The sequence below is a fragment of the Aulonocara stuartgranti genome (genome assembly GCF_965226115.1).
Source record: "Aulonocara stuartgranti genome assembly, chromosome: 4".
NCBI lineage: Eukaryota > Metazoa > Chordata > Actinopteri > Cichliformes > Cichlidae > Aulonocara > Aulonocara stuartgranti.
The window spans coordinates 22,517,013-22,544,493 of record NC_138942.1 but is presented as its reverse complement, the minus strand read 5'-3'; the positions used below and the strand labels follow the sequence as shown (position 1 = coordinate 22,544,493).

General features: G+C 39.5%; 1 protein-coding gene and 1 long non-coding RNA gene across 2 annotated transcripts in view; one reads left to right on the top strand and one right to left on the bottom strand.

Moving 5' to 3' along the window:
- The window catches only part of grin2aa (glutamate receptor, ionotropic, N-methyl D-aspartate 2A, a), a 170,167-nt gene that overhangs the window by 53,699 nt on the left and 88,987 nt on the right, over positions 1-27,481 (bottom strand). The window contains exons 3-4 of the mRNA XM_082529530.1: positions 5,484-5,650; positions 877-1,305 (exon numbers count right to left, since the gene is read on the bottom strand). Of these exons, the coding sequence (XP_082385656.1) occupies positions 877-1,305; positions 5,484-5,650 (596 nt within the window). The remainder of the gene's footprint in view (positions 1-876; positions 1,306-5,483; positions 5,651-27,481) is intronic.
- LOC309704415 overlaps positions 1-27,481 on the top strand; it is a 356,545-nt gene that overhangs the window by 255,959 nt on the left and 73,105 nt on the right. The window lies entirely within an intron of this gene.

Here is a 27,481-nt window from a genome sequence, read left to right as displayed (position 1 = left end):
AAATTGTTTCTAAATCGCTCCCCAGACTAACCGTTTTAGTTGCAAGATAAGTAACAGTAGACACAGAGAGGTGAGATTTTTCCTCCCTGGAAATACGTCGTAGAATCAAGTTTTACCCTTTAGACATGCAAATTTTAATTTCACACATCATTATCTTAAAAAAAAATTTACAATATTGGGATGTAAACACAGGTTGCGCAACTGTGTGTGTCCCTCCTTCCTCTGCCAGATGGAAAGCCAGACAGAGCTGGCAAGACCTGCACCATCTCCCACTGGCTGCTGCAGGGTTGAGCTCATGAGAAGGGGGAGTAGAAGAGAGTGAATGAGAGATGGTGGAATAAATGAGAAAAGAACAGAAGGACTCATCAAGGAGCTCTTCAATTTTGGAGAGCACTCATTTGTAGCGGCCTCCCGCTGTTCCCCCCAGTCTCGATTTCTTGCCTGCCCCTGTTTTTTCACTGCCTACATCACAAGCTCCCCTCTCGACTTCCATTCACCTGTTTTTCCTCTCTGTTTTTAACTCCTACACTTCCTCCGTGCTTCTTCCTCTATCTCTCCATCCCTTGCTCTCGTATCCAATAATTGCATCTTTTCTCGAATGGCAATCTTCAGCAGCAACTCGGTGAAAGCTTCTCTCTAATTAGCGAGGATAAGGGTGAAAACAGAAGTTGGAGGGAAAGAGTCATCCATAAAAAATCGCGCATGCTAACTCGGGGACTTTTCAGATGCTTTTAAATTACACAAATCAAAAAAACACCAATATTATTATGCTCCTCTTTCTGTTCTATTAGTGCTCCTCAGACTCACACGTACTTTATTTGTTAATAATCATTAGAGACAAAAGAACAACAACAAAGAAATAAACTCTTTGCTTACTTATGAAGTGCACTGGGAGGCAGCTTGGTTGTCTTCTCCATCTGGCCGTAACAGGACGTCTTGGCTTCAGGGATGTCGCCGTACTCGTCCAACATGGCTGCCGCCGCTGACGTTATGATGCCTATACCGTCGCGAACACGGGCCTCCAGCGGGTAGTCCCAGTCATCGTACGACACCGAGATCATTCCCGACGGGAACGCGTCTGGCGTTATTTCTGGGTTGCCGGTGGTGAGGGATGGCACAATCCAGATGTATCCGAATCCGGTGAGGCCCAGAGAGCGAGCCTCATCCAGGATGTACACCGCCTCATCTTTGGAGCAGTACAGCAGGACCACTGGAGACTGGACTTTCTTCAGCATGATCTGAGAACGGCTGTCTTCCTCCACGGCATCCAGAGTGATGATATTCTGCAGGTCCCAACCCACAAAACTAAAGCAAGGATAACAAGAAGAGGAGTGAAATGTTAATATTTAACTAACAGACTATTAACTTTGCTCAGGTGCTGGCAAGGGCAGTTACAATTATCCATTATAATTAATATCACTGTTAAGTGCGACGTGAATTCTAATAGATGTAAAGTGCTTATTGTCAAAGGGAGAGCACATTAAGCACAATAAATTGAATGAAGCTGGTCCAGTAATGATTCTCAGCTGGTTCCAGCCTACACACAGTTAAAGGACAAGGTGAAAAAACACCGCCCTGATAATAAATATCCAAAGCAACGCCTGTGGCCATTGGGCTAATTGGTGACACTGGTGATAACATAACAGCGAAGTGATCAAAACATAATGCAGCTTCTGTCACCTTTTACACAAAAAAGGGTAATACGTATTGATTTCCCACAGCGCAATCATGGGGCTGCTACTTTATAGTGTCGAAACTGCAGCAAAGGAAAGCAATCATGTAAAATTTCCAAAGATTTTTTTTTTCCTTGTAATTCAGTAGCCAGTTAGCTAAAGTGGTCAGAGTGAGAAATAGCAAGTGCTCATTAAAAAAGATTATGAATTTATAGAGCATCTCTCTCATCCAGTGGGACTGGCTGCTCTTTTTCATAATGTCACGAGTAATAATAATCAGAAGGTCCCAGTACATGCGGCTAAAGACCCGCAGAAACAGAGGGAAACGGCACTTATGATCGCAATTAAAGAACATAATTGTGCGATAAACTGGCGATTTTCTGCGGTATCACAAGTTGACAGCAGTTATGAACAGGCAGAGTGAGGATTAGGGAGTGATGCTCGCATTCACACACACACACACATGCAGAGAGTGAGGAATACAAAGTGTGACACACGATAGGGCAAAGATGGCAGTTAACCATTGTGTAGGACCCTTCAGCGGACAGGTGGTGTAACATGAGAGTGATTTGGGACTTCCTGGCCTCTTCTTGCTTTTCAAAGTGATGACAGGTTACTTGTCCCAGATGACAAAGCTAATAGAGAGAAAATGATCCACATGCAGACAAGTACACACATACACGCCCAAGGAAAAAGACACAGTACATGCTGCTGAATGCTATATTATAAGTAAACAGTAAATAGAAGTTGATAGTCACATCTAATGTTGGGGGGGTTTCTTCAGGATGCTCTTTAATTATGCATCGGTCTCCTTAATTGAAATAGATAACACCATATTCTGTGTTTGAGATGATGGAGAACACACCGGTCTCTATTGGTCCAGCTCATTTACATTCCCATCCAAAAACTCAATGCAAACTCCTTTAATCTGCAGATTACACAGAGAGACCACCTGCCCACCTGCACTCAGCTGAGATGAGAAAATACACGCCCTGGTTTCAACTGTTTAACACTTTGAAAAAAGTAAAAAGAGGCAAAAGAGGTTGTTTTAAAGATAAACATGGGGTTTGTTTAAATTAAAATGTGTTTATATCTTCTGTGTGTATGATTAAGGGACCACGTCTACTATCCATGGTCAAAATAACTGTGATACACCACTCATCTGTTCACTTCCATCAAACATATAATGAAAAAATGGTATATACATGTTTTTAAAACTGAATATAGATCTACGTAGTAAAAGATCACCTAATAACTGAACTTCCATTCTGATTACACCTTCATATGTCTCATTGTTTAATCTTAATAAAATGGACCTGATAAAAGTGCATAAAATGAATTTTATAGCCTGGACTAAATCAAATGGCTTCAAAGCCCCTTGCCTTTAAGCATGCTTATCCAGTCATTTATCCAACATTAAACTGTTAATATAGACCCTAAATACATTAAACCTGATGTCATAAGTTAAGGTGTCAAATGATTTAATGTAATATTGATAGTATAAACATTTGGTGATCTCAGCAGTCAATATTTGCTAAATTAGATGTTGTTATCATGAAGTTAAAATGATACAACGCTCTTGTAATATGTTACGTGTCCTCATTTAACCTGTTGGTAGGTTGCTGCTAAGCAGCACGATGACATCATCATCTCTGTTGAAGATAAAAACCTTCTGAGCTCTGAAATGTACCTGTATGCCAAGTTAGCTTGCCTAACTCCTGATCATGTAGGAGGAATTTGGAGACAACCAAACAGACAGGTTTTGTGTAATATAGCTGTAGACATGGGATGGTGTCAAAAAAGGGCATTTGGCATAAAACTCTGCCAAATCAAACGTGTAGAGCTGCTTGCTGTGGTGACCCCTTGTGACAAGGGGGCAGCTAAAAGTAGCACTGAAGTCAAGATCACTTCTTAAAGGCACAAATACAGACACTGGGATTTTAAGTTTCCTTTCTCTCCATATGAATGTATTAAACATGTCTGTCACCTGCTGCCTGTAATTAAACTGCTTTAGTTATCATCAACAAAGCATAGAGTAGGAGAAGCTGTTGAATCCCTGCTGCGTCTGACATTAAGAGTAACTGCTGATGAGAAAGACCTCAGGTGAGCTTGAATATATCACAGGTACAGGCACCAGTCCTTGCCTACATCTCCACAGTGCTGAACATGTATCATTAATATGACCATTTTTGCCCAAAATTATGGCGTGCTGTACTTTCCTCTTTCTCTCCGCTGAAACAAGCACCATCAGTCAGAATGACCTAAAGGTGTGGCAAACAGCCAACCTGCACGCGCAGTAAACCTACTTATCATCCCCATTCACTGAAAGGATGCTTACGAAATTCTTTTAGGCTGGATATTTTTGAAGAGCACAATGGATGTACTTCAATTCATCTAGTCTTCTACTGGTGTAATGTAATTTTGATGTTGTTAATTTTAATACATTGAAAGTGTTTCTAGTTAAAAGACTGAGTTGGCAGGGTTGGTTAATGCTTTGATAATCCTGTAACATGCTGTGTGAGGATTGGGGACACTTAAATGATTAGCAGTGGAAACCCACCTGCTCACTCTTTTAGAGAGAAACAGGTTGAAAAAACGGTCAGGTATTTTTTTTTAATGCCCTGCATTCTGGTAGCACTGCAGTGTGTTGTGTTCTGAGGGAATGCACACTGAGTGGTTGGCTTCTAAACAGCATAAAGTTAAAGTCTAGGCTACTTTATTGCAAATGAGGGGCTTCTGGGTCAACTCAACACCTCCAGAAACTCCCCCGGAAAACATTTAATCAAGTTACTGATCTAAAATGCAATCAAAATCAGAAACTGCATCCCTTGTTTTAACAAATGTTTTTAGAAAAACATTATGTATGCGTGAGAGAAAGTTTGCATCCACTATTATCATAAAATTAGAAATCATAATTATCGCTATGATTATCATCGTGAGTTCCACTTCTGAAACTTTAATTTAATTAATACCTGCAAACCTTAATGTCATTTAATATTTTGTGTTATGTAACACACTTAACAGCGTTACAAAAACTAAATGGTTGGATAATTGCCACATATCAAAACAAACAGCATAACTGATTTAATGAGCCATTTGATGTTTCAGTGCACTGCCTGCATTCTTTAATCTTTGAGACAAGCAAATGGTCCTGTTATGATAAACCAGGTAGCCCAATAGGCAGCTGACTAGCCAGAAAATACCCAGGTCGGATGTGTGCACTGTGGGCTACTAATCCTGTGAGCCTTCAATAACCATAAATACAGAGTGGCAGTGGCAGACTGGTCCCACAGCCAGTTGTAGGGGGATAACTAACCCTGAGGGTGGGAGGCATTTCCTGTACTATACCCAGCAGCAGCAGTGGAGTTAACAGCCCCAGTTCATGGTGAAAGGATTAAAAACATATAGGGAAAAACAATGCAAGCACGAAGAACAGGCCACTCATCTGTGGAACCAGCTTCCAGTTGTGATTCAGGAGATTGACACGCTCTTTACTTTTAAGATCAGGCTTAAAACTATCATTTTTGCTAGAGCATATAGGGCTGGATCACGTGACCCTGAATCCTCCCTTAGTTACACTGCAATAGGTGTAGGCTGCCCCAACCTGAGCCTGGTTTGCTGGAGGTTTCTTCCTGTTAAAAGGGAGTTTTTCCTACTATCGCCAAAGCGCTTGCTCATAGGGGGTCATATGATTGCTGGGGCTTTCTCTGTTGATTAATTGTAGGATCTATCTAACAATATGTGATTTGGCGCTGTATAAATAAAATAAAATTGAATTGAACTGAGAACACACCACAGTATTGTTCTAACCTGTTGTCCACAGTAGTTTTCAAGATGTTGATGAATTCCTGGTAGCCTGGGAACTTTGATGTGACAATGGAAAAGATGTGCCAGTCATACTCCTCCATGATGTTCAGCATGAGCAGAGCCTCCTGTTGGATGGAGGCACCAAACTGGAAGAACGTTGACTTCACATCCTAGGAACAAAGAGAAACACAGAGACACAAGATTAGCTGAATATTCATTAGACTATCTGTACTGGGGTTTTTTGTTTTGTTATTTTGGGGGGGCGGTTGCACTTTTCAGATTAGTCCACCACCTATTCGAACTTGGAATAGGTGATGCATCTCGGAAACATCAATCAGCAACAAGGCATTTAAATCTTGGCACAATATGAGTAGACAGACTCTCTCAGTTGCTCACCCACACACATACACACTCAAACATGCATACAGAGATTGAGAGTAATAAGTTTCTTGCAGAGGAAATATATGGATGAGGGCCTCAGAACAATTCAATTAAGACCAGATTGGATTGGTGCAGTACAGACCAGGCTGCAGAACTCTGTGGGCATGGTTCTGAGGAACAAGGGTTGCATTCACTCCAAGTCGCTCATATTCACTCCATTAAACCTGACTGAGAATCATTTGCCATTTAATTCAGCCAAACTCAGACATTAGCTTGGACAGCGCAGACAAGCACAATTATAGATGGACAAATTACTTCTATTCATTTATGCTGTATTTAAAATGACTCAATATAGTGGACTATTAAATGATGTGAAATTAGAGAAAGCAGCGAAGAATTAAAAAGGGTGTAGCATTGCAAAAAGTGTGGACGAGCAAATGTGTTACCTTGTCTTTGGCTGAGTATTGCACGATCTTCGTGCTTTTCTGTTACCTTGAAATGTCAGAGAGTTCACACATACCTTATCTTGACACCACTTGTTCTGTGTCACTTGGTTCTCTTATTATGATTGAGGCAGGGTTGTGTGGAGGTCTCCTCTGTCAGTGTGTGTGTTTGTAAAGCTGCAACCTGACAGCTTGGGGAAAAAAAACAACCTAAAAACCATAAAGGCTAAGAAACAGAACAAAACACTGGGCTCACACCTCAAAATTAATAAATGCGCTGCACACGGTTACACAAACTGACACATAAAGGCACACTTTGCTAGTACACACTGCCCGCGGCCTGCTTCTACCGTAATTTATCCACAGTGTGGCTAAAGTTGAAAAAAAAAAGAAAGTGAAACAGCAACCATAATGCTCTGAGTCACTGCATACTGTAATAGGGCCGAACATTAGCCTCAATCCCATATGCTGCAACAGTCAAGTCTAATCAGTTTTGAAGAGACCTTTAGAGAGACCTAAAAAAGGTCAAAAATCATTCCAAACCCTGCACCCATAAAAAACTATATACGGATGGGCAATTTGCTGTGCCCAAAGAGGTGACTATCATTACAACATGTAATTATCATTTTAACTAAACAAACTGCCATTATTGTTATTATTACTGGGTTTATGGTGGCCTTTGGTAGTGATGATGGCTCAATCGGGTTCTACCATACTCAAGCAGAAGCTGTTGAGTAACTTCTTCAGACGCTGTACTGTTATTCCATTTCATTACTCCCAAATGCATTGTGAATGGAAAACTTATGGTGGCCCTGAGAAGTCAAACTGAACCGCAACATAAGAAAACACCAGCAAAAGAAAAATGCTGCAAAAGCACATGAAAAAAAAAGTTAATTAAAACACAAAGGAAGTAGAAAAAAAATCTGAAAAAACGTGTTTTCGGGGGAGACAATATTGTGACGGACAAGATGTGGAAGTGACAGAAAACCAAACTATTAATATAAGTACTGCACTGAGACAGGCTTAATAGAAGCAGAGGATTCATCTGTGTTGTTAGGGAGAAAAAAAATGCAGGTAATGTGTGTTTTAATTGCATAATTCATATAACACTGTAAACATATGTTTGCTATTAGCCACTTGCTGTTAGCTTGTCACTTTGGCAACTCTTCCAACATGTTGTTGTCCCCCAAAAATACTTCTGTTGCGTTTTGTACGTTTTGGGTTTTTTTTCCCTTAGTTTTGGAGTGAGTTTGACCCCTCAGGGCCACCGTAAAACTCACTTAGATGCTTATGCTACTCACTAGCTTACCATAAAATTTCTCTATATTCTCAGGTTGGGACACTGATTACTGTGGCACCGCACCACTTATCTTATTCTGTATTTCAGCCATGACATGTATGAAAGGGTAATGTAAAGGTCCAAATTTCATTTTGTGCTGTTACTAGAAATCCATCACAGTCAGATCTACACTTTGTTCAACCTGATCTCGACTCACTTTGTGTTTTGCTACAATGAGTGAAAATACACAGCTGTGGAAAGTACTCACACACTACTGTACACTTTTCTGGCTCAGATATACACTACACAGCCATATTCATATTCACATATTCACCATTATAATATTTATTTTAACAAATAGCATCCACCTGTAGGCTCTGATCACACTTTCCCAAGAATAAGTATACTACATTTGGCTTCATTTAATAATATTTAAAAGGGTCAAGTAGTCAGACACTTTAACTACAATGACTGATAAGCTGCAGCAGGTTTAGATGTAATTAGTACTCACGTTTTTTCCCCCCTATCAGGAACACGGATTGATTATGTGAGATTTTAATAACTAAATGTATGGAACTAGTCAGCTGCATCAATTAAACATATCAAGTACTTTCTATTCCTATAAGCCTCTCTTCTATTAGGTTACAGGGTATTGGCGTATCACCAATTTCCTGCAGGTAAAGTTGCATTTCTCTACAGGGTAGGTTTTGTACAATATATTGAAAACGCATTGTGAGAATAAAAAGAGACACCAGCAGAAAGCACTGGATGGCTTTTGTAACCATATCGAGCACTGCATGTAATTTCATCCCCTCTGCACAATCTATCGTTTTCTTTTCTACTGTCTTGATAGCCTCCAAATAATGCGGGAATTCACTGTTTGCATTATTTGGGTCAGTGTTGGAGAATGAGAAAACGAGTGAGACTCTTCTCCCTATATCGAGACGCTTGAGTGCTTTTTAATGGTATTGTATCTGTATGTGGGGCTGGCTCACTATACTCAGATTTGAGTGTTCTTCAGAGACTCTGTGCAGCTCGGCGCTCTATTGTATGTTCTAATGGGGTAGAAACTGAAGCGATGCTTGAGCATGGTGGGACAGGAGGGAGATCATGCTATAAGACTTGTCACTCCCTGTCTTCATCACGGCAGCAGCCGATGCTCCCACGCTTTCCTGCATTATACAAAAGGATGTAAACATATAAAGGCCTGGTACTGGTAGTTATGTGTTGGTGAATATGGATAAATTAGATAAGGAACAGTGTTTTTGCTTTTGTGACTTGTTTTGGCTTAGACATACAACTAGTGGAAACCATCTGTCAACATATTTGCCGGCAGTGTGTTTTTGAGCTACTGTGCCATACACTGCTAATGGTAATCATGCTGCTCTCATACTTTTTGTTCCACAGTAACTTTTGTTGAGGACAATGCATTTTTCAGCATAATAGATTTCCAGGAACTTTCTCACCCATAAAGGAGCAATTTAACTCCTTGGAAAAACATCAAATTTCAAAATGCATTTTTTTTCTAGACAGGAAAAGTATAATGATGCCAAAGGCGACATTTATGCAAAATTAATTTGGCAAAAGCTAACACTGGTTATGAATAATCTCCCAAGACCTCTGATCCACTGATATGTTGTGTATACATGCGTGTCTGCACTTTAAGAGTGTGCTTTTTTTTTTGCTTGTTTCTGCCCATCTGAAGGAATTCAAGCTTTAAGGCTTCCCAGGAGAGGAAAGTACCCAAAAATCTCCCTTTTCCCTAAAATAATTACTCCTTGCTGGTGTCAAGTGAGGCTTGTGCCTGTATTCATTCATGTAAGCCAAATCGTGTCTCTTTAATTTCCCTGAATCTCATAATAGCAGATTCAGGGAAATGATATTTTACAATCCCAGCAGAAGCCAACTGCACATAGGAACTGACTGGGTTTAGGCTGGGCTTCATATCATTTTACGAGCATAAACAGAAACAAGTGCAATGAGAACATTGCGAACCAGACTTTGGTAGTCTTAAAAATTGGTATTTTAATAAAAGAGATCTTGAAGAAAAAGAAAGTTTATGTTTAAAGCACCAATGGAGACTGCAGGCAGAAAAACTCCCACATACATGAAATCAGTCAGACACAAACAGAAAGAAAAGCTAGAGGGCAGAGAGAAGAATACACTACAGAGGGAATGGGCAGAGCAGTGGAGAGAAGGCTATTGAAGTGAATAAGCAGTGTATGACTGTTTCTAATTAGGACAGCTCACAATCCGTGACATCAGAAAACAGCCAATCATTTCCTCTCATTTCACCCTTGTCAAGTGTGACATGTCTTTGCTTTCCACTCAAACCTTGAGCTTGTGGTGTCCGCACACACAAAAACACCCGTGCGTGCACGCAAATTAACGCACAGGCTGTCACTCACAGCTCGTTCCCTTTCGCCCCTGTCTGCCACATTCCTGGTCTCCATCCTCTCTTAAATTTCGCACTCTGTTGCATGCACTCAAACACGACAACAGCGATGCACACAACAAACATGCACCTACCCCACGGGGCAGGACAGTGTGTCTATTGAGACTGAGAGGGGAGTTATAAATAGTAGTCCTCATATCCTCTACTGCTGATAGCATCTTGCACTGTCTAGTCTTATGACATACACACATACACACATACAGATACATATAACGCTCAGAAATGCACACACAGAGATAAGTGTGTATTGTGAGTTGAGATTGTGAGGCTCACCTAGACAAAAGGCCTGATAACGTAGAAAACAAGCACACCAAAATCTGCATTTATCATAAAGGGGGTGTCATACCTATCTTTATATCACATATTAACCATAGATAGCCAGCTATCTGCTGGGTTCATGGGAGGAGAAACACACTGATATGACAAAAATTCCTCAGTGGCCACTTGCTAAATATAAACAGGCACAAAAATAGCTGTCGAAAAACAAAGGAGGAAAAACTGAGCAGGCAGCGCTGACCACTGACCGCTTGAACATTCACAAACAGTATATACCATCACTTTATTAAGAACAGAGTATATCTGATTATTGCATAAATGTAAATGTAAGTCTTTTACCAGCCTGTCTGTAAACAACAGCAATAACGCCACAGGGCTATAGTAATGTCTAACTGTATGCTTTAAAAGTAATATGGAGTCCAATGTTATAGAATTTAAGCCATTTAGGAGACTGTAGTACCTGCTTAATACATCTCACCCAATTACAGATGCTTTTCCCTAACAAGATCATCAAGGTCCGTCTGTCCACCTGCTAATGGTTTTTAAATTGTTTTCTTTCTTTGATATTAAGGCATTGCCAAAGGTTAAACTTACACCCACTAGTCACTTTGTTAGTTACACCTGTTCAACTGCTTGTTAATTCAAATCTAATCAGAGAATGACAGCAACTCAAAGCATGTAGGTAGACACTGATAAAACAAAGTAATAAAGTTCAAATTGAGCATCTAAATGGGGATGAAAGGTGATTTAAGTGACCGTGAACCTCGTGTGGTTGTTGATGCCAGATGGCCTGGTTTGATCTGCTGGAATTTTTACACACATCCATCTCTAGGGTTTACAGAGAACGGTCTGAAAAAGAAAAATATCCATTGAGCAGCAAGTCAATGGGTGAAAATGCTTTGTTGATGTCAGAGAAGAATGGCTAGACTGCTTCAAGTTTGTAAGAAAGCAACAGTAAATCAAATAACCACTTATTGCAACCAAGGCATGGAGAAAAATGTCGCTGAATGCACAACAAGTCGAACCTTGAAAGAGACCAGGTGCAACTCCTCTCATTTGAAACAGAAAACTGAGGGTTTAATGCACATGAGTTCACAAAAATTGGACAATTGTACCCACTAGTAATCGCTGGTTTCAGCTGGGTAATCCTCCATGTCAAAAAAGCTCAGCTCACTTGGAAATGATTTCTTGAACAGTTTGAAGTCCTCTCAAATGTCCTCTCCAGTCACCAGATCTCTCCAACAGATCACTCTTGGGATCTGGTTATGTCATGTCAATGTAAACCAAAATCTCTGAGAAATATTTCCACCACTTTGTTGAATCTGTGCCAAAAAGAATTAAATACGTTCTGAAGGCAAAAGGGGTTCAACCTGTTACTAGCAATGTGTAACTAACAAAGTGGCTGCTGAATGTACAGCCATTACAGATGATATTTTAAAAAAGTTCTTTAGTAGAATCAAAGCTGCACATAAACCTATATGAGATTCTACAAAGTAAGACTCTTCAGGGTTTCCTTATAGTCTCAAATTGAACATTGAACTTTAGAAATGTCTTTCTACACACGGCACATTGTTCTACCGAAACTGGCTAACAAATATGCAAACGTTTCTTTGGGATTTACACGATCACAGTATTTTAAAACAATAAGCAGATCTCTGAGAGGCACTCTGAATAAGAAAGTACACTTTTAAAGGCTGTTGATGTGCTGTGGTGTGAACGAGTGGGGGGAGGCATACATCCTTTGTTTGTGTTGGATAATAATTGTAGGGAAACAGTAGCCTTCAACTGCAATAGCGGCTACACACACAGACAGAGAGCGAGGCTGTATTTGACGTCACAGAGGAATATTTTTGGCTTGAATGCAGTCCGGTTTAGCAGATAACACACACACACACACACACACACACACACACACACACACACACACACACACACACACACACACACAGACATGCACACAGAGGGGAAACAGAGACCTACTGGAAGTTTAACACACAGGAACACTGCCCGTGTGCACGCGTGTATGTTTGTGTACGTGTGTATTATTGTTGTGGTTCCTCTGTCAGGACTTTTTAACAAGCAATCGAGTCCCCACGGGGAAACACTGACAAAATAACATCATCCCTCCCATCCTCTCTCTCCCTTCCTCTTTCTCTTTCCATTTGTCTCCCTGTGCTTGCCCTCTTCTCCCACTCACTCTCTTCTCTAATAAGTCCAATATCTTCCTCTCTATGTCTTCCTTTCTTTTTCGTTAGCGCTCCATCCAGAGGCCCTGTCTGTTCTCACCTCCCTCTATCCATCTTGCCCTCTCCCACTCACTCCCTATCTCTTCTAATAAAGCCAATATGCTGCTACCCTCCTCTGGGAACCAAATCTTACACCTAAGCAGAAACAGCCATCCTCAATTCTTGGAGGGTAATTTAACATTTTACCTTAAAAATCCTCTTATTAAAAATGAACAGCCGCATAAGATGTCACTGAAAAAGAAAAGCCTTGTTATTTCTGTAAACTTTTTTTTGGACCTTGCTGAGTGTCCTTAAAATAAGGCATAAAAGAAAAAGTCTGATGTGACAGATGTTTGCAAGTGGGGAGAGGAATCACGCAAAAATGTAGTAATCTGATTACAGTGGCATCTTCCCCCACCACAGCCCGGCTTGTTATTTATCTCAGCACTATTATCTCTGCTCTCACTCTGCTTTGACAGACTGTGCATTTTCACACCTGCCACACAGACAGAAAATGTGGAGATCATTATGAAAATTATCATCACTATTGAAAATTGCCAAAATCAGCAGCCATAACCATTATAATTAGTCCCGGTATTTTTGCTGTGTACCTAGTTGCCTAATTTCCGTCTTTCCCTCCATTATTTTCTTACTATTTTAGGTTTTCGTTTTCTTCTTCTCCTTCCTAGTTTTGCACCCTTCAGTTATCTTTTTCTTTTTTTAAAATAAATCCTTAGTTTCTTGGCTTACGTCTTACCTCGTTCTTTTAAATGAAAACAAACATAACACCAAAAAATTCCCACCACATGAGCTGTGGTGCTAATCACAATAAAATAGGAATTTTGAATTAGGAAGTCGCTGCACGCCCTTATTGAACACATAAGTAATATTTTGACAAGAAACCTCTTTGTAAGGATTACTTATTGAAACATGTTTTCTTTCCAAGTACTGAATAAAGTAATCCTGTGTGGAAGCACTTAGTGTGCAGTCGCCTTAAAGAGTTTTAAAGAACGGGAAGCGTTTAACACGAGAGTTTGGTACAATGCAAAGAAAATAAAAAAGAGGGAGATATAAAACTGTAAAGTTTAAGAGCTGTTTATTAGGAAATTATAATGCACAAGAAAGCTGCACGCAAACACATAACTCACAAATGGCACACATTATGTGGTCGCATTACGATGTTTGTGCACGCAAGCATGCGCGTCTTGCACACCGTCTACTCAAGGTAAGGAGATAAGTCTTGTTTGTGTGTGCGTGTATCTGTGCCAGAGGGCTGTGTATCATGCTGAGTTTATTCCAAAGACACAAACAACATAATATAAACCTCAGCTCAAACAGAATGGAAGAACACCCACTACCCAGGAAAAACAAGGAAATCAAAGGCCTCAAAGGCCAGATTTACACAGGAACAAAACACCCTAGACCTACATTTATGGAGTCGTAAAACAGCCCAGAAGAAAGGCTGAGATGACTTGGGGGAGCATGAATACGTAACTGGTGTGAAATCATTTTTAGTTTAATGGCATGTTTTCAGGAACAGCATTAGGATACCTCAGATTTACCTTTAGGTATATAACAGAAAGTTTGATCTTTCAGCTGGAGTTGAAGAAATGCAAGCTCGGATAAATAGGGACAAATCAGCCAGTGCAAATTAGCATAGCCGGCTCAAAATGGATAGCCTAAGACTGTCTAAACCAATACCTAAAAATTTGGATTAGGATGTTTTTTACCCACAGTTCATTGGTAGCTGAATCCAATTGCATCTCTTCCAACACTTGTTTTAATGTGTGCAGATATTTTTTTTACATTCAAGTGAGGCAAGTCATAAAGAGCATAGTCGTGCAGCTGTTAAATGGAACTGATCACATTCTGTATACTGTAACTTACATTTGGTGGTAAATCTCACAGATTAAATCTCGTGTTTTTTGCTTTCTGGTTGAGGGTTTTATGAAAGCAGCCACCTCCAGGGCTGAGAAATAAAGAAAATGTGCCCCAAACAGCAATTTCTTGCACAGCCACTTGGGACTGACTCCAAAAATATGTCACTCCTCACAGATTCATATACTGAAATGATCAAAATTAGAGCAGAAATTTAAAAACGTTCATTCATAACAACTGTGTTATAAAAATTATTCACATTTTTAAGTTCTATAAAGGCTTAGTTGCTGAAGTTTTGGTACTTTGGACATACTTTAATCTATACTATTGTTTTCAGGATACTTGAATTTCAAACTCATTCCTACTTTCAATACCACATTAGATTAGAACGGTCCAAAAAGTAATATTTATGACAACATAATTTTAGGTTCTCTAATGTAGTGCAAAAAAGCTAAAAACCAAAAAAGCCAATAATATTTTTATGCTGGCTGGGGTCATTCTGTGCTTCTCCATCTGATTTTCATTGATTCCATCAGATGGAATTGTTTTTTCAGTCTGCCACTGTTTCTGTTTAGTTAATGCTAGCATTTTCTCTGCTTAAATCTGGGATTTTAAGAGAATCATAACACATTTTAGACACAAATATTTGCGTTATTCTGTTAAAGTGATAATGTAGTGACAATATTTGCCGCCTAGCAACATTAACATTATCGTTTCATCATTAGCCTTAGCCACTAGCCACTATCCAAATAACTTAAAAGATGGCTAATGAGACTATTGGGTACTTGCTAATAATTAAATGACTATCTATATGGGATTGTTATTTGTGTTGTTAGAAAAAAACACACACATTCTGAAAGCATCTGCTGTAATCTGATGTGCATCTTGCTAGATATTGTAACTACACACTAGAGACACAGTGTGTAGCTACAACAGCGACACAGGTATAAATGGTGCTTAAAAGAAAATTAATGTGTGAAAAATTGATCTACACAAAATCGCCATCATCATCATTAGATTAGATTAGATTAGATAGAACTTTATTAATCCCTCGGGTGGGTTCCTCTGGGAAATTCGATTTCCAAAAAAGCACAGCACCGACAGAAGTTACAGAGTTACAGAATATTATATATATATATATATATATATATATATATATATAATACACACACACACACACACACACACATATATATATATAAATACAGAGACAATATAAATAAAATATACGAAGGGGATAAATAGAATAAATAGGAATAAAAATAAAAATACAAGTGAATTGCACATTTCAAGTATTGAGGTCTATTGCACTGTTGACTATTTACAAAAGTATTGCACAAAAGGTATTGCACAGTGAGGTGAAGAGGCACTACAGCTTAGTTGTTCCCCCCTCCTTTGTCCTCCTGTTTCCCCTCCCTCTCCCCTCCAGGGAGGAGTTAAACAGTCTGATGGCGTGTGGGATATAGGAGTTTTTAAGTCTGTTAGTTCTTGTCTTTGGGAGAAGCAACCTGTCACTGAACAGACTCTTCTGGTTGTTAATGGCCGTGTGCAGAGGATGCCTGGCATTGTCCATAATGTCCATCAGTTTCTTTAATGTCCTTTTCTCTGCCACTGTCACCAGAGTGTCCAGCTTCATGCCGACCACAGAGCTAGCCCTCCTGATCAGTTTCTCCAGCCTGGATGAGTCCTTCTTTGCTGTGCTGCTCCCCCAGCACACCACAGCATAGAAAAGTACTCCAGCAACCACCGACTGGTAAAACATCCTCAGGAGTAGGGCTGCTCGATTATGGCAAAAATGATAATCACGATTATTTTCACTGAAATTGAGATCACGATTATTTGACGATATTTATTTCGTCCGCCAGAGCTTTTTTTTTTTTTTTTTTTACATGCTGTAGTGCCATTTGTGGGAGCATTTCACGTTGCTATATATCAATACAACTGTTATAGCCCATATTTTTAAAATGTGTATGTATTAAGTCCATAGTAACTACATTAATTGCAAAAAAGTGCAATAAACTACAAAAAAATTGAAAATCGTTTTTGTTTTTACATATATTTCTACTTGGAGAAATTTAAGAGGTTTATCCCTCAATACTACCTACATCAAAAAAAAATGGGAAAATGAAACAAATATAGCAATATCAGATAACATTTGGTATGAGCAGTGCGCTTTTCAGTGGAGAATTTCTAGTTCTAAAACATGGAGATGTTACGGTTGGAAGAGTATCTGTAGGTTTTTTATTACCCCTGCACAAAGTAAACATTATTTTAATCACTCTAATTGCTGGAGAAATTGTGGGGCCCAAGGAGTAAAACATTTTCATCTGTTCTGGTCTTGCCCAAGGATCAACATTTTTTGGGTATTGATCCACTCTGAGTTGCAGATTATTTTTGGTATGCAGCTTCCCTTTAATTGGGACGAACTTTTGTTTGGATATTTATACTCAGTAAATGTAGATAAAATGTCTAAGCAGTTGTATGGTATCCTGAGTTTGGCTGCCCGTAAAATTATTACCAAGAAATGGCTTAGTGCGAAAATTCCATCACTGGGTGATTGGCATGAGACTGTACATGGGATGTTTAAAATGGAAAGAATTACCTTCATTAAAAGACTCCAGTTTGATATATTTAGTGAAATTTGGGGTAAATGGAAACACTACATCCGGTTAAGGAGACCCGATCTTGTTTGAATCTCTGTAACTATATATGCCACATTTCTGAATCGTTATGTGTTTATATGTATATGTTAGTATGTATGAGACTACAAGTGAACACATATGTAAGTAGGTATGTATATGTATGCTTAAGAATATGGGTGTGTGAGTGAATATGTGTGTGCGAGTACATACACACTAGAGGGTACACCCGTCTGTTTTTCTTATTTTTATTTATTTATTTTTTTTATTTACGTCTGTTCTTGATTATATGTTTATTTTGGATTATTTGTGTTTATATAGGTTGTTTAATAAAAAGAGAATAACAAAAAAAAAAAAAAAAAGTGCAATAAACTACAAAAAAAAATTGAAAATCGTTTTTGTTTTGTTTTTTTACATATATTTCTACTTGGAGAAATTTAAGAGGTTTATCCCTCAAAACTTTAAATACAAAAAAGTTGCAAAAAATAGTTTACAACAACAGGAAATTTATTTTGAGTGTCTTCATAGTTTTATTTTTGGAGATACAGCAATTTTTATATACTGCAGGAAAAACAAAAAAACAATCCTATGATGCAAATTTGCAAAGAATGTGCATGTGCATCAAAATAAACTATTTCCAGCAGTGCAATTCGAGTTCTAAGGCCTACAAGTAAAAAAAAACTACATTTTCCGCAAAAATGACGTCACTTGCGATAGTTCGCGTTGACATCTTTTTCAATGTGGGAAGTGTTATGAACAGCTGATCGGATCGGCAAAGCGTGTTTCTGGAATATTATGTTTTTGTTCCTGCAAGCGCTTTTTATGCAATTTTTGCAAAGCTATATGTGGAAGGAAACCGTGACCTAGGACAAGCTGATGGCATAAGATGTAACTCCTCTGGTTTCATATGGAAAAAAATTTATTGTGCTAGCTTAGCGGTTCAGGTTCTACAGGGATTTAAAAATAGTTATACAAAACGAGCATGCTGCTCTGACCGGCTTTAAAGGGTTAACAATAACAATGTATTGAATAATGACTTTAAAAAAATAATATAAAATAGTGTGCAAATACTGATAACAGTGCAAATGTTTGCAATATAAGAAATAAATGAAAAATGTGAACTTTGCAGTGTTGCTCTGTGGTGCAGCTACGACACCATAGCAAAGTTTACACACTGTGTCTACTTGATCCACATCTGACTCCGCGAACCCATAATGTTTCCACACCACTGAAGTTTTTTTTCTTTACCTTTCTTTTCAACCAACGGCAGTCACTCTCCTCTCCAAATAACTTCTGCTTAGCTTTCCGAGCTTCCCTCGGGTCCTCTTAATTGTTGTGACGCGTGTTCGAAATGCAGAGCAGTGCGCTTGATTTGCCACACGGAGCAGCGCGAGAGTAAAGCATGAGGGAGGGGCTAATAATCGGCTCAGTCATTTTTAATGATCGTTGAAAGCCCAGATCGTAATCGTGATTAAAATTCGATTAATTGAGCAGCCCTACTCAGGAGCTTCCTGCAGATGTTAAAAGACCTCAGCCTCCTGAGGAAGTACAGTCGGCTTTGGGCTTTTTTATACAGGTGCTCTGTGTTGCATGACCAGTCCAGTTTATTGTCCACCCACAGCCCGAGGTACTTGTACTTGTTGACCACCTCCACCTCCTCCCCCTCTATCTGAACCGGCAGTGGACCTGCTCTAGACCTCCCGAAGTCATCATCATTTATAAAAGATTTTCTCACACTTTAATCACAAAACCTATATGCTAAAACATAAGATAGTGAAAAAGAGCATGCCTCATCCCCCATCACATAACCTCCTCCTACTCTGACATACAACTATATGGAGGCAAATCAATACCGCATAATGTGCTGATAGTTTCCCCCACAGAGATGCATCAGTCAGCTGCCATGGTCACTGCTAACTATGCTGGCAGTATCAGTGATTCATCACCGCTGCCACCGACAGCTACTGACACCAAGAGACCTACTTTGAAGAGGATGACACAGAGCAGGGAGGGCAGGAAGAATGGATGGAATGAGTGGCAGAAAGACAGATGAGGGGAAGGCAGCAACAATGGCAGAGAGCAAGAGGGGGAAAAAAGAGAAAACAAGCAGAAAAATTAAAAGGTGATGATGAAGTAAGAAAGATAATGGAATGAAGCAGGGAGACATATATATAGACATAGTTCTATATACAGTGTTGAAGGTGGTACAGTGACAGTTAGGCATTGAATGTTTTTCTCTGTTATTTCTTCCGAGTGAGATGAAATATCTACATCAGTCACTTGTATGTGTTCTAATGACACAGCGGTGTTTGATCTAATGAAAGGAAGCAGCAGGAACAGCTACTATCAGATCTAAAATATAGTAATCAACAAGTTTTCTAGACCATATACCAAGAGAAATAGAGATGATAATTTGTTATGACAGCCATTAAAGTTATATTGCTCCCCTCATCCCAATACAAAAAAAAAGAGCTTTTTCAGAAATGTTGATCATCGTCCTTAATCACATCCTGTCATTGACCAGCCAGGAAAAACTTGGTTTGCAATGAAGGAAATGTTTCTCTTTCATCTTTCACAGGAGCACTGTTCAACTCCTCTTGCACCCACACATTTGTCTTTAAAGTAGAGATATGTTTTTTCTTATTTTCTCTCACATATACATATGGATCCATATCGTGCATGTGACCGAAGTTTTGAATAATGAGCTCGTGGCTATGTTTGATGTCACAGAGAGAAGAGCACTTTAATATGGTTTCCATCAATATGATCTCAGGTAGGACCCAACGCTACTCTGAGCAGCACAATACACAGTAAATGCAGCTTCCTGTCCCACAAATAACACCAAATGGATTTTAACTAGTTTTGGTGAAGAAAACGGGCAACGTAGCTAAGATGTTCTTTATCATTCTATCTACTGTTGCAAGCCATTTTACAAACAGGGGAAACAGTCCAGAAAACTTGGCAGTCGTAAAATCTTCAACATTATTTTTTTTTAACATGGCCAACATGGGAGCGTATGGAAGCCCATTTCCGCCACAAAATATCTATAACTTGAAATTTCGAGTTATCTTTCACAATATTTTGAGTTATATTCTTAACACACACAGTTATTCTTATTAACTCAAAATTTTGACAAAAACAACTCGGAATTTTGACTTATTAACTCAAAATTTTGAGAAAAGTAACTCTTAGCATTGCCAGTCTGTGATCTACATGAATGACTTGATTTTCTTGTTATCCGGAAGGATTTGGCTCAGAGGAATGCTCACTTAAAACCGTATCATAAGCTACCAATGTATAGCAACAAATTGGCCCTTTCGAGAGTGCGTTTGCCGATAGTAACGCCATGATTCAGCTAATAACACAAGGATTTCATCATTTGTGAAGCCACGCTGAAAATACTCAGCAATGTGTGCATTCACAACTGTAGCTTAGCTGTATCATTTGTAGCTGAGGACTTCAGCTTCCTGGTAACAAGGAAATGATGTCATTCACGAAGATTACTGATTGGCAGTGCTAACTCAAAATTTTGAATTTACTTTTCTCAAAATCTTGAGTAATCTACATCAAAATTTCAAGAAATAGAACTCAAAATTTTGAGTTATGGATATCGTTTTTTTGTGGCGGAAATGGGTTTCCATAGAAGTGCCTTAAATGTGCACTTTTTAATGTATTTTTTATGCAACATAGCTGGCTGCAAAAAGACTTCTACTTATATTAAACACTGTCAGACACTGGCCCGTTTTGAATAAAGACAGATCTAAGTAAAAGCCTTCCTGATAAATTTATGGGCTCATTCACACTTTTTAGGCCTCATGCTCTTCATACCTGGTTTCAGAACACCAAAAGCCTTTCCTTCACTTCCTGTAGCTTTGTTAACAAGGCGTGTTTCACACAGCTTGTATTAGTAAGGCTAAATCCCTGATTACATGTACGTCCCACAATAAGCAGGCAGTTTACCAAATAAACCTTGTGCTCGAGCATGTGTGGTGTTTGTTCTTATACTGTGTGGACTGGATTTCAGAATATGCCATTTCCAATTAAGAATGAGAAATGATAGGTTTATGGTTTGTTTTTAGAAGCTCCACAATGACAAGTGAAGGAGGCAGTGCTTCTGTTTGGGAGAAAATAGACAGATCTTGGCTTAAAGGAAGGAAGGTCTTAAAGCAACCGTGTCACGGTGTTTGAGTTTTATGTATTTTTGCATTCATTTTCGATCTAGTTAATTTCTAGGTTGCTGTTTAGTCCTTATTTCTTAGTTGTTTCTGTCATCTCCCCCTGTACTCAGTCTCCCTGGTTCCTTCCTGCGTCTACGTTTCGCGTCTATGCAGTTATGTTAAGTTCATGTCATGTTTTATCTCCATGTCTATGTCTCTGTGTTTCCTGTTTTATTTTGGAAGAGTCTGGTGTTCTTTGTTCATTGTAGTTAGTGTTACTCTCCCCTGTATTGTCATTATGTTTCATTCTAGTCAACTGTGTTCTCATGTGTCTCCACTTCCCCTGATCACCTCATGTGAGTATTTAAGTCCTCAGTCTTCCTTTGTTCGTCGTCGTGTTGTCTGTGTACCTCCCCTCTGGTCAAGTTAAGTGTTTTTCAGGATTCTGTGCAGTTCATGTTTGCCATTTGGTTTATGTTGTTTTTCATGCAGCCGCACGATGAGGTTCGGTGCAGGTCATGTTCATGTCTGTTTTGTCACGCCATTTGGTTCATAGTTTCCATGCATCTGCACAGCATTCTGTTCACAGTAATCATAGTTATTCCTTTCAGTCAGGTTAGTGTTTTTCCAGTTTAGGTTTTTGGTTAGTTGCAGTCTCTGTCCCTGTTATGTTTTGTCCACTCCCCTCTGCATCAGCCCAAATAAAGGCTCGCTTTCAGTTTAAGTTCACTCCCGTCTCCTCGCCTGTGTTCGCGCCTGGGTCCACCAAACACACTCTCCACACGGTGTGCCCCCGCTGGCCGTGACAAACAGTAGCCAAAACCCTGTCTCAGACAGGGGCAAATTGATAAGCTTTAAATCCAACAATAATAACATGGAGCCATATATGAGTACAATGCGTCCACCATCAAAGAAGTAGGAAAGAGAATAGTGAGAGACTGTAGGGTACGTTATCTCCAATAAATACATGCATTTTCATTCAGACACTTCCTTTTATGTTAGCAAAGTACTATATAAGCGCTATGCCCCGAACCCTATTGTCATCACTAAGCTGTCCTATTTCTGTTTGATTGGCTGCCAGCGAGGCCTGCAGCGTAATTGGCTTCATTTCATTGGCCAAGCAGATGGACAGCACTCCTGGGAGGACTCCATCAGGCGATATCTGTTAACAACATGCACAGAGTTTCACACAAACACACAGACAGACATACACATGAACAGGGCTAGAGGGGAACTCCCTAATGCCTAATGTACCTTTTACCATCACAGATGGGTCACTTACATTTCTGGGCACAAGAGAAATGAGACTGGACAAAAAAAGTGGAGTGTGAAAGATTGGAGTGGAGGGGTCAGCTGAAAAGGCACAGAGTATATCAATTTTGTGATTTTCTTTTAACTTCAGTTTTTTTTCAATAAGCAGAAGAGATAAATATTACAGCGTTAAACAGTTTTCACTTTTGTACAAAGTTAAACTTACAATGGTGTGAAAATGTCTGGCTAATTAATTATGTTTGTCTTTCTGATAATCATTAGTTTTGCACCAATTAGTCAGTTAGTCATTTATACATCTTTAATCAACATGAAAACAACAACAAAAGTTCAGATTGGAATTTTGGGCAAAAAACACCAAATATTTGCTTTAATGTTCTCAAAATTGAGGATCCACTGCCTCAAAATTGTCTCGTATAAAAGCAAACCAAATATTTGGAGGTTGTGAAGCATCTAAGGAGCTAAGGTTGCATTGTGATGATCTTTTTTTTTGTTGGTCAACCCAATCTAGGGGTGTCAAACATAAAGCCTGGGGGCCAGAATAGGAATTGGACTTTTAACAGTATTTTTTTTTATACAGTTTTACAGCTTTTCATAATGATCAGACCTTACCCTTTGGGCGACCGTGGCTCAGGGGGTTGGGAAGCGTATCTGTAACCGGAAGGTCGCCAGTTCGATCCCTGGGCTCTCTGTCCTGGTCGTTGTGTCCTTGGGCAAGACACTTTACCTACCGCCTGCTGGTGTTGGACAGAGGGGCCGATGGCGCGATATGGCAGCCTCGCTTCTGTCAGTCTACCCCAGGGCAGCTGTGGCTACAACTGTAGCTTGCCTCCACCAGTGTGTGAATGTGAGAGTGAATGAATAGTGGCATTGTAAAGCGCTTTGGGTGCCTTGAAAAGCGCTATATAAATCCAATCCATTATTATTACCCAAACCCATTCATACTACACCAAAGAAGTTAAGCAACAGATACGGAGAAGTCTAGGCAGCGAGCTACCAGAACTTTTTCTGTAATTTTACACATTTATCATGTAGAAAAACTGAGCTGCACTGATGAAATTGCACTTCTTTGTCTTATATTGTGACCCCTCAGGGATTAAATGTGGGGTTAAACATCTTTACACTGACAGAAAGAGAAGTTTCTCTCATAAGGCCCATTTAAAATCAAAGTGGGCTGCATGTGGCTCTCAGTGTAAAATTAATTTGACATCTCTGGTGTCATCTTTCAGAGGCTTTTGTTAGGTTTTAGTTTGTGCATATGGCTTCATACCTCTAACTTTACATACTTTCAGTACATATAGCTGTTGCAAAAGATGTTGCAAAATTTGTGTGAGCAATTTAAACCACGTTGATTGACACATTGATGTGGTATCAAACTAACATAAAAAAAAAGATATTATAGATCTGTTTCCACATAGTTTTCTCCAGATCAAGAAATAATGAAACTAAAACATATGAAGCATTCACTTATTTGTAGAGAACATACGGGAAGTGCCAAAGACCGTGTGCGCTAGTTAAAAGCCACGTGTGATAGAAAACAAAAATGAGTCATCTGTGATGCTGGTTAGGGGCTGAACATCTTGAAGAACATCAGGGTCGTCCTCACGCGGCCTCGCTGTGATCTCTCGTATGAGGACTGAGGACAGTAATGCTATCCGACTCGAGTCGTGAGTGGAGGGGAGCATCTGTGGATCAGTGCTCGCACAACAGAGGGGGAGAGACTCAACTGGGTCACAAACACGTTTGTACAGCAAGGTTTGAGCAACACGCGTTTTCAAAGGCAGCAGACATCGAACTCTTCCCGCAACCACTCCCCAAACACACACACACCCCCAAAAAACACAAGGACTCGGTATTTCTCTCGATTTTTCTTTTCTTCTGGTTGGTGCGGTGTTTAAAACAGGACTCTGACCGACGCAGATGCTCCTGAATTTACCCCTGAAAGTCATGTGCGTTTTATGTGAAGTTGCAGTGGGAGAGAAGAGTGGAAGGTAGAGGAGACGAGGGGGGAGGGGAGGAGAAGAGAGGAGAGGGGGAGGAGATTAGATGAGAGGAGAGGAGAGGAGAGGAGACAAAGTTGCTGACCCACTTTGTAGCTCTCAAAGTTTCAAATCCTCTTTAAAGAGAGACTGAGTTGTGGCCAAGAATTTGGCAAGACACACACACACATGCACGCATCATATATCATGCATTAATTCACACACACAAATGTGAAAAGACACAAACATAATTGTCAGGCCCTTGACCTTAGACACCTTGAATAATGAAGGAAGTGCTGCTTTTATTTGACAGCGCATTAGCTCTTTACATCACCTAATAATGGCAGCACTGAACCACACTAACACACACTTGCACACAGTTCTGGTAGTGCTCGATACGGTTTGTTAGTTTTCTCATTTGACTTGGTCTATTTTAGTCTTGCAAAACCCTCTTTCTCATTCCTCCTCTCTCTGATCCTCCTTCCATTGTCTCTCTCTTTTATCTTCGCTTTGCTTTTTCGTGTCCCTCCTCTCCCTCTCCTCACGCCTCTGTTGGTACATCTCCTCCGTTCACCTCTCTCTCTCTCTCTTCTCTCTCTCTCTCTCTCTCTCTCTCTCTCAGAGCATTTTGTTGATGTCACTGATAAGATCTGCATGTGATTGGCTGGGCCAGATAACAGATAAGAGTGTGATTTGTTTAGGGAGCTTTTTCTCTTCCCATCACACCCCTGCCGACTGCAGTCAAATTAATGAACATTCACACATCTACATGCACACAGGCGCACACTTTACATGTGGGAATACAGTGGGAGAGATTGAGGAATAGAGATCTAGAGTAAGAGAGATCAGAGAAAGAAACAGAAAGCTAAGAAAAAAAAGAGGGAGATAGATGGGGTACAGTGGTGGGGGGGGGGGGGGGAAACAGTTGCCCTAATTTGCAAATCATTATGAGTCACATATTTATAGCCAAATCAGCCAAAGGGGAAAATATTTCTCTCCTCTTCCTCCTCCTTTTTTTTGCTTCACTTTCATTTCCCCCTTTTCACGCCTGACTTGCTTGTTTGTAAAAGATTCTTCTAAAGATGAAGAAGTGTTATCTCTTGCTAAGCTCACCAATTATTTTCATCCCATCTTTCAATGCTCACTGATGCATCTTCTATAGCAGTTTTTATTCAAAAAATAAACAAAAAACTCCGTCTTTATTCTGAGCGTCCATCTATTTCAAATTTGGAGAGGAATTGAGAAAAGAAACAAAAGAAACTTCAAAGGTTTGGAAAATTTGAAATCAGTAAACGGAAAGCAAATTTAAACCTTAACTTCTGACATATCAGGTTTCCTTTCTTTTGATTGCCATACTAATTTCAAAGAAGACTAGCATGGTCTGGAATCCGACCAGTTTTGAAGACTGATATCGGTACCGGTATATGTGATTTAAAAATCTGATATATTGATATGTCTATTTATTTATGATTGCTTACTAAGACGAGCTAAAAAAACTGTATTGATTTAATGTCAAAGTCACAGATTACTCTTTGCGCTCTGCCAGACTCTGCTCGGATCAGCTGGTTGTCCAAACACACCACAAGCACAACAACTAATAGGGAAGTTGCAGAGTGCCAACACTTTAGTTTTAAAATGTTCACTTACTGACTGTTATCAAATAGCTAATAATGGTTTGCCTAATTTTAGCTAACATTGTCCCCAACAATATATCTCTGACCTGTACTATTAACCCTTGTATGGTGTTCGGGTCTGTGAGACCCGTGTTCAGTTTTTGTCAAAAGAAAAATTAAACAATTAATTATTTTTTCACGTGTAAATGTGTTGTGTCTTTCCACTCACTCCACTTGATTATAACTGATTTATTTATAACATGTTATATAAAAGAAAAACGAGAAGCACATTAATTCATAAATGTGATCTAACAAAGGTAAAGGGAAAAAATTTAACCATGTTTGCTGTTCATATGTCTTGTAATTGGGATGAAGTAAACATCTGTTGAGTAATTTAACATAAAATTGTTTGATAGTGTTAATTTGGAAAGCCAAAACTCTAGCGGGTCCACCAGACCCATGAACACTGGCTGAGTAACAAAAATACGAACACCACACAAGGGTTAAAAGCCAAAAACTGTGTGTGTGTGTGTGTGTGTTTGTTTTTGTGTGTGTGTGTGTGTGTGTGTGTGTGTGTGTGTGTGTGTGTGTGTGTGTGTGTGTGTGTGTGAGGATTTCCCTTTATATTGGAGGCAAAGATCAAGTCTCCATGAGGTAAATCATACATTTGTTAGGAAAAACATATATAATCGTGCAGTATTAGTTATGTTCAGTGTATAAATGCTTGTATGTTAATGTTAGACCATCTGAGGTGTTTGCATGTGGGTCCGTGTGATCTCTCACATGTAAAAAAGAAAAAGAAAAAAAAGGCAGAGGGAAAAGACAGGTGAAATGGAAACAACAGACCCTTTGCATCCTCCCTAAGGCCATCACCCAGATACACATACAGTACATTCATCCCATTGTGCCTATTCTAGCCAATTACACAAGGCTTCAATTTTAGCATTACTGCATCCAGATCTCTGTTTGTATGGATGCATGCACAGCATCCACTCAGCCTCTTGTCTGGAGGCTGCGCATGCAATCGTAATGAGGAATGAGGCTCACATGCTAGAGAAAGACTATTTACAGGATAAATGACACTGTGTAAACAATAGTGTATTTCTTGTTTTGTAAAATCTTCCAATTCAAATGTGGAAGTGTTGAAGCTTTGCAAAGAAAGGAAGTACTTTTTGCGCACAGTGAGTTATCATCTGTGGGCAAACGGAGCCAAAGAAAAAGCGTGCTGTTTCAGCTCTATCCACACTATCTACTGTGGAGAGTTCAGATTATAATGGCGTCCTAGAGTCAGCCAGTAATTCTGAAAAATCGACACTTGGAAGGGACATTTGAGCTCTTGAGAGTCCTGATATTTCAGAACCCTGCAAGTGACTGACAGTTGCAGGAACTTCTAAAGTGCCCCAGAGC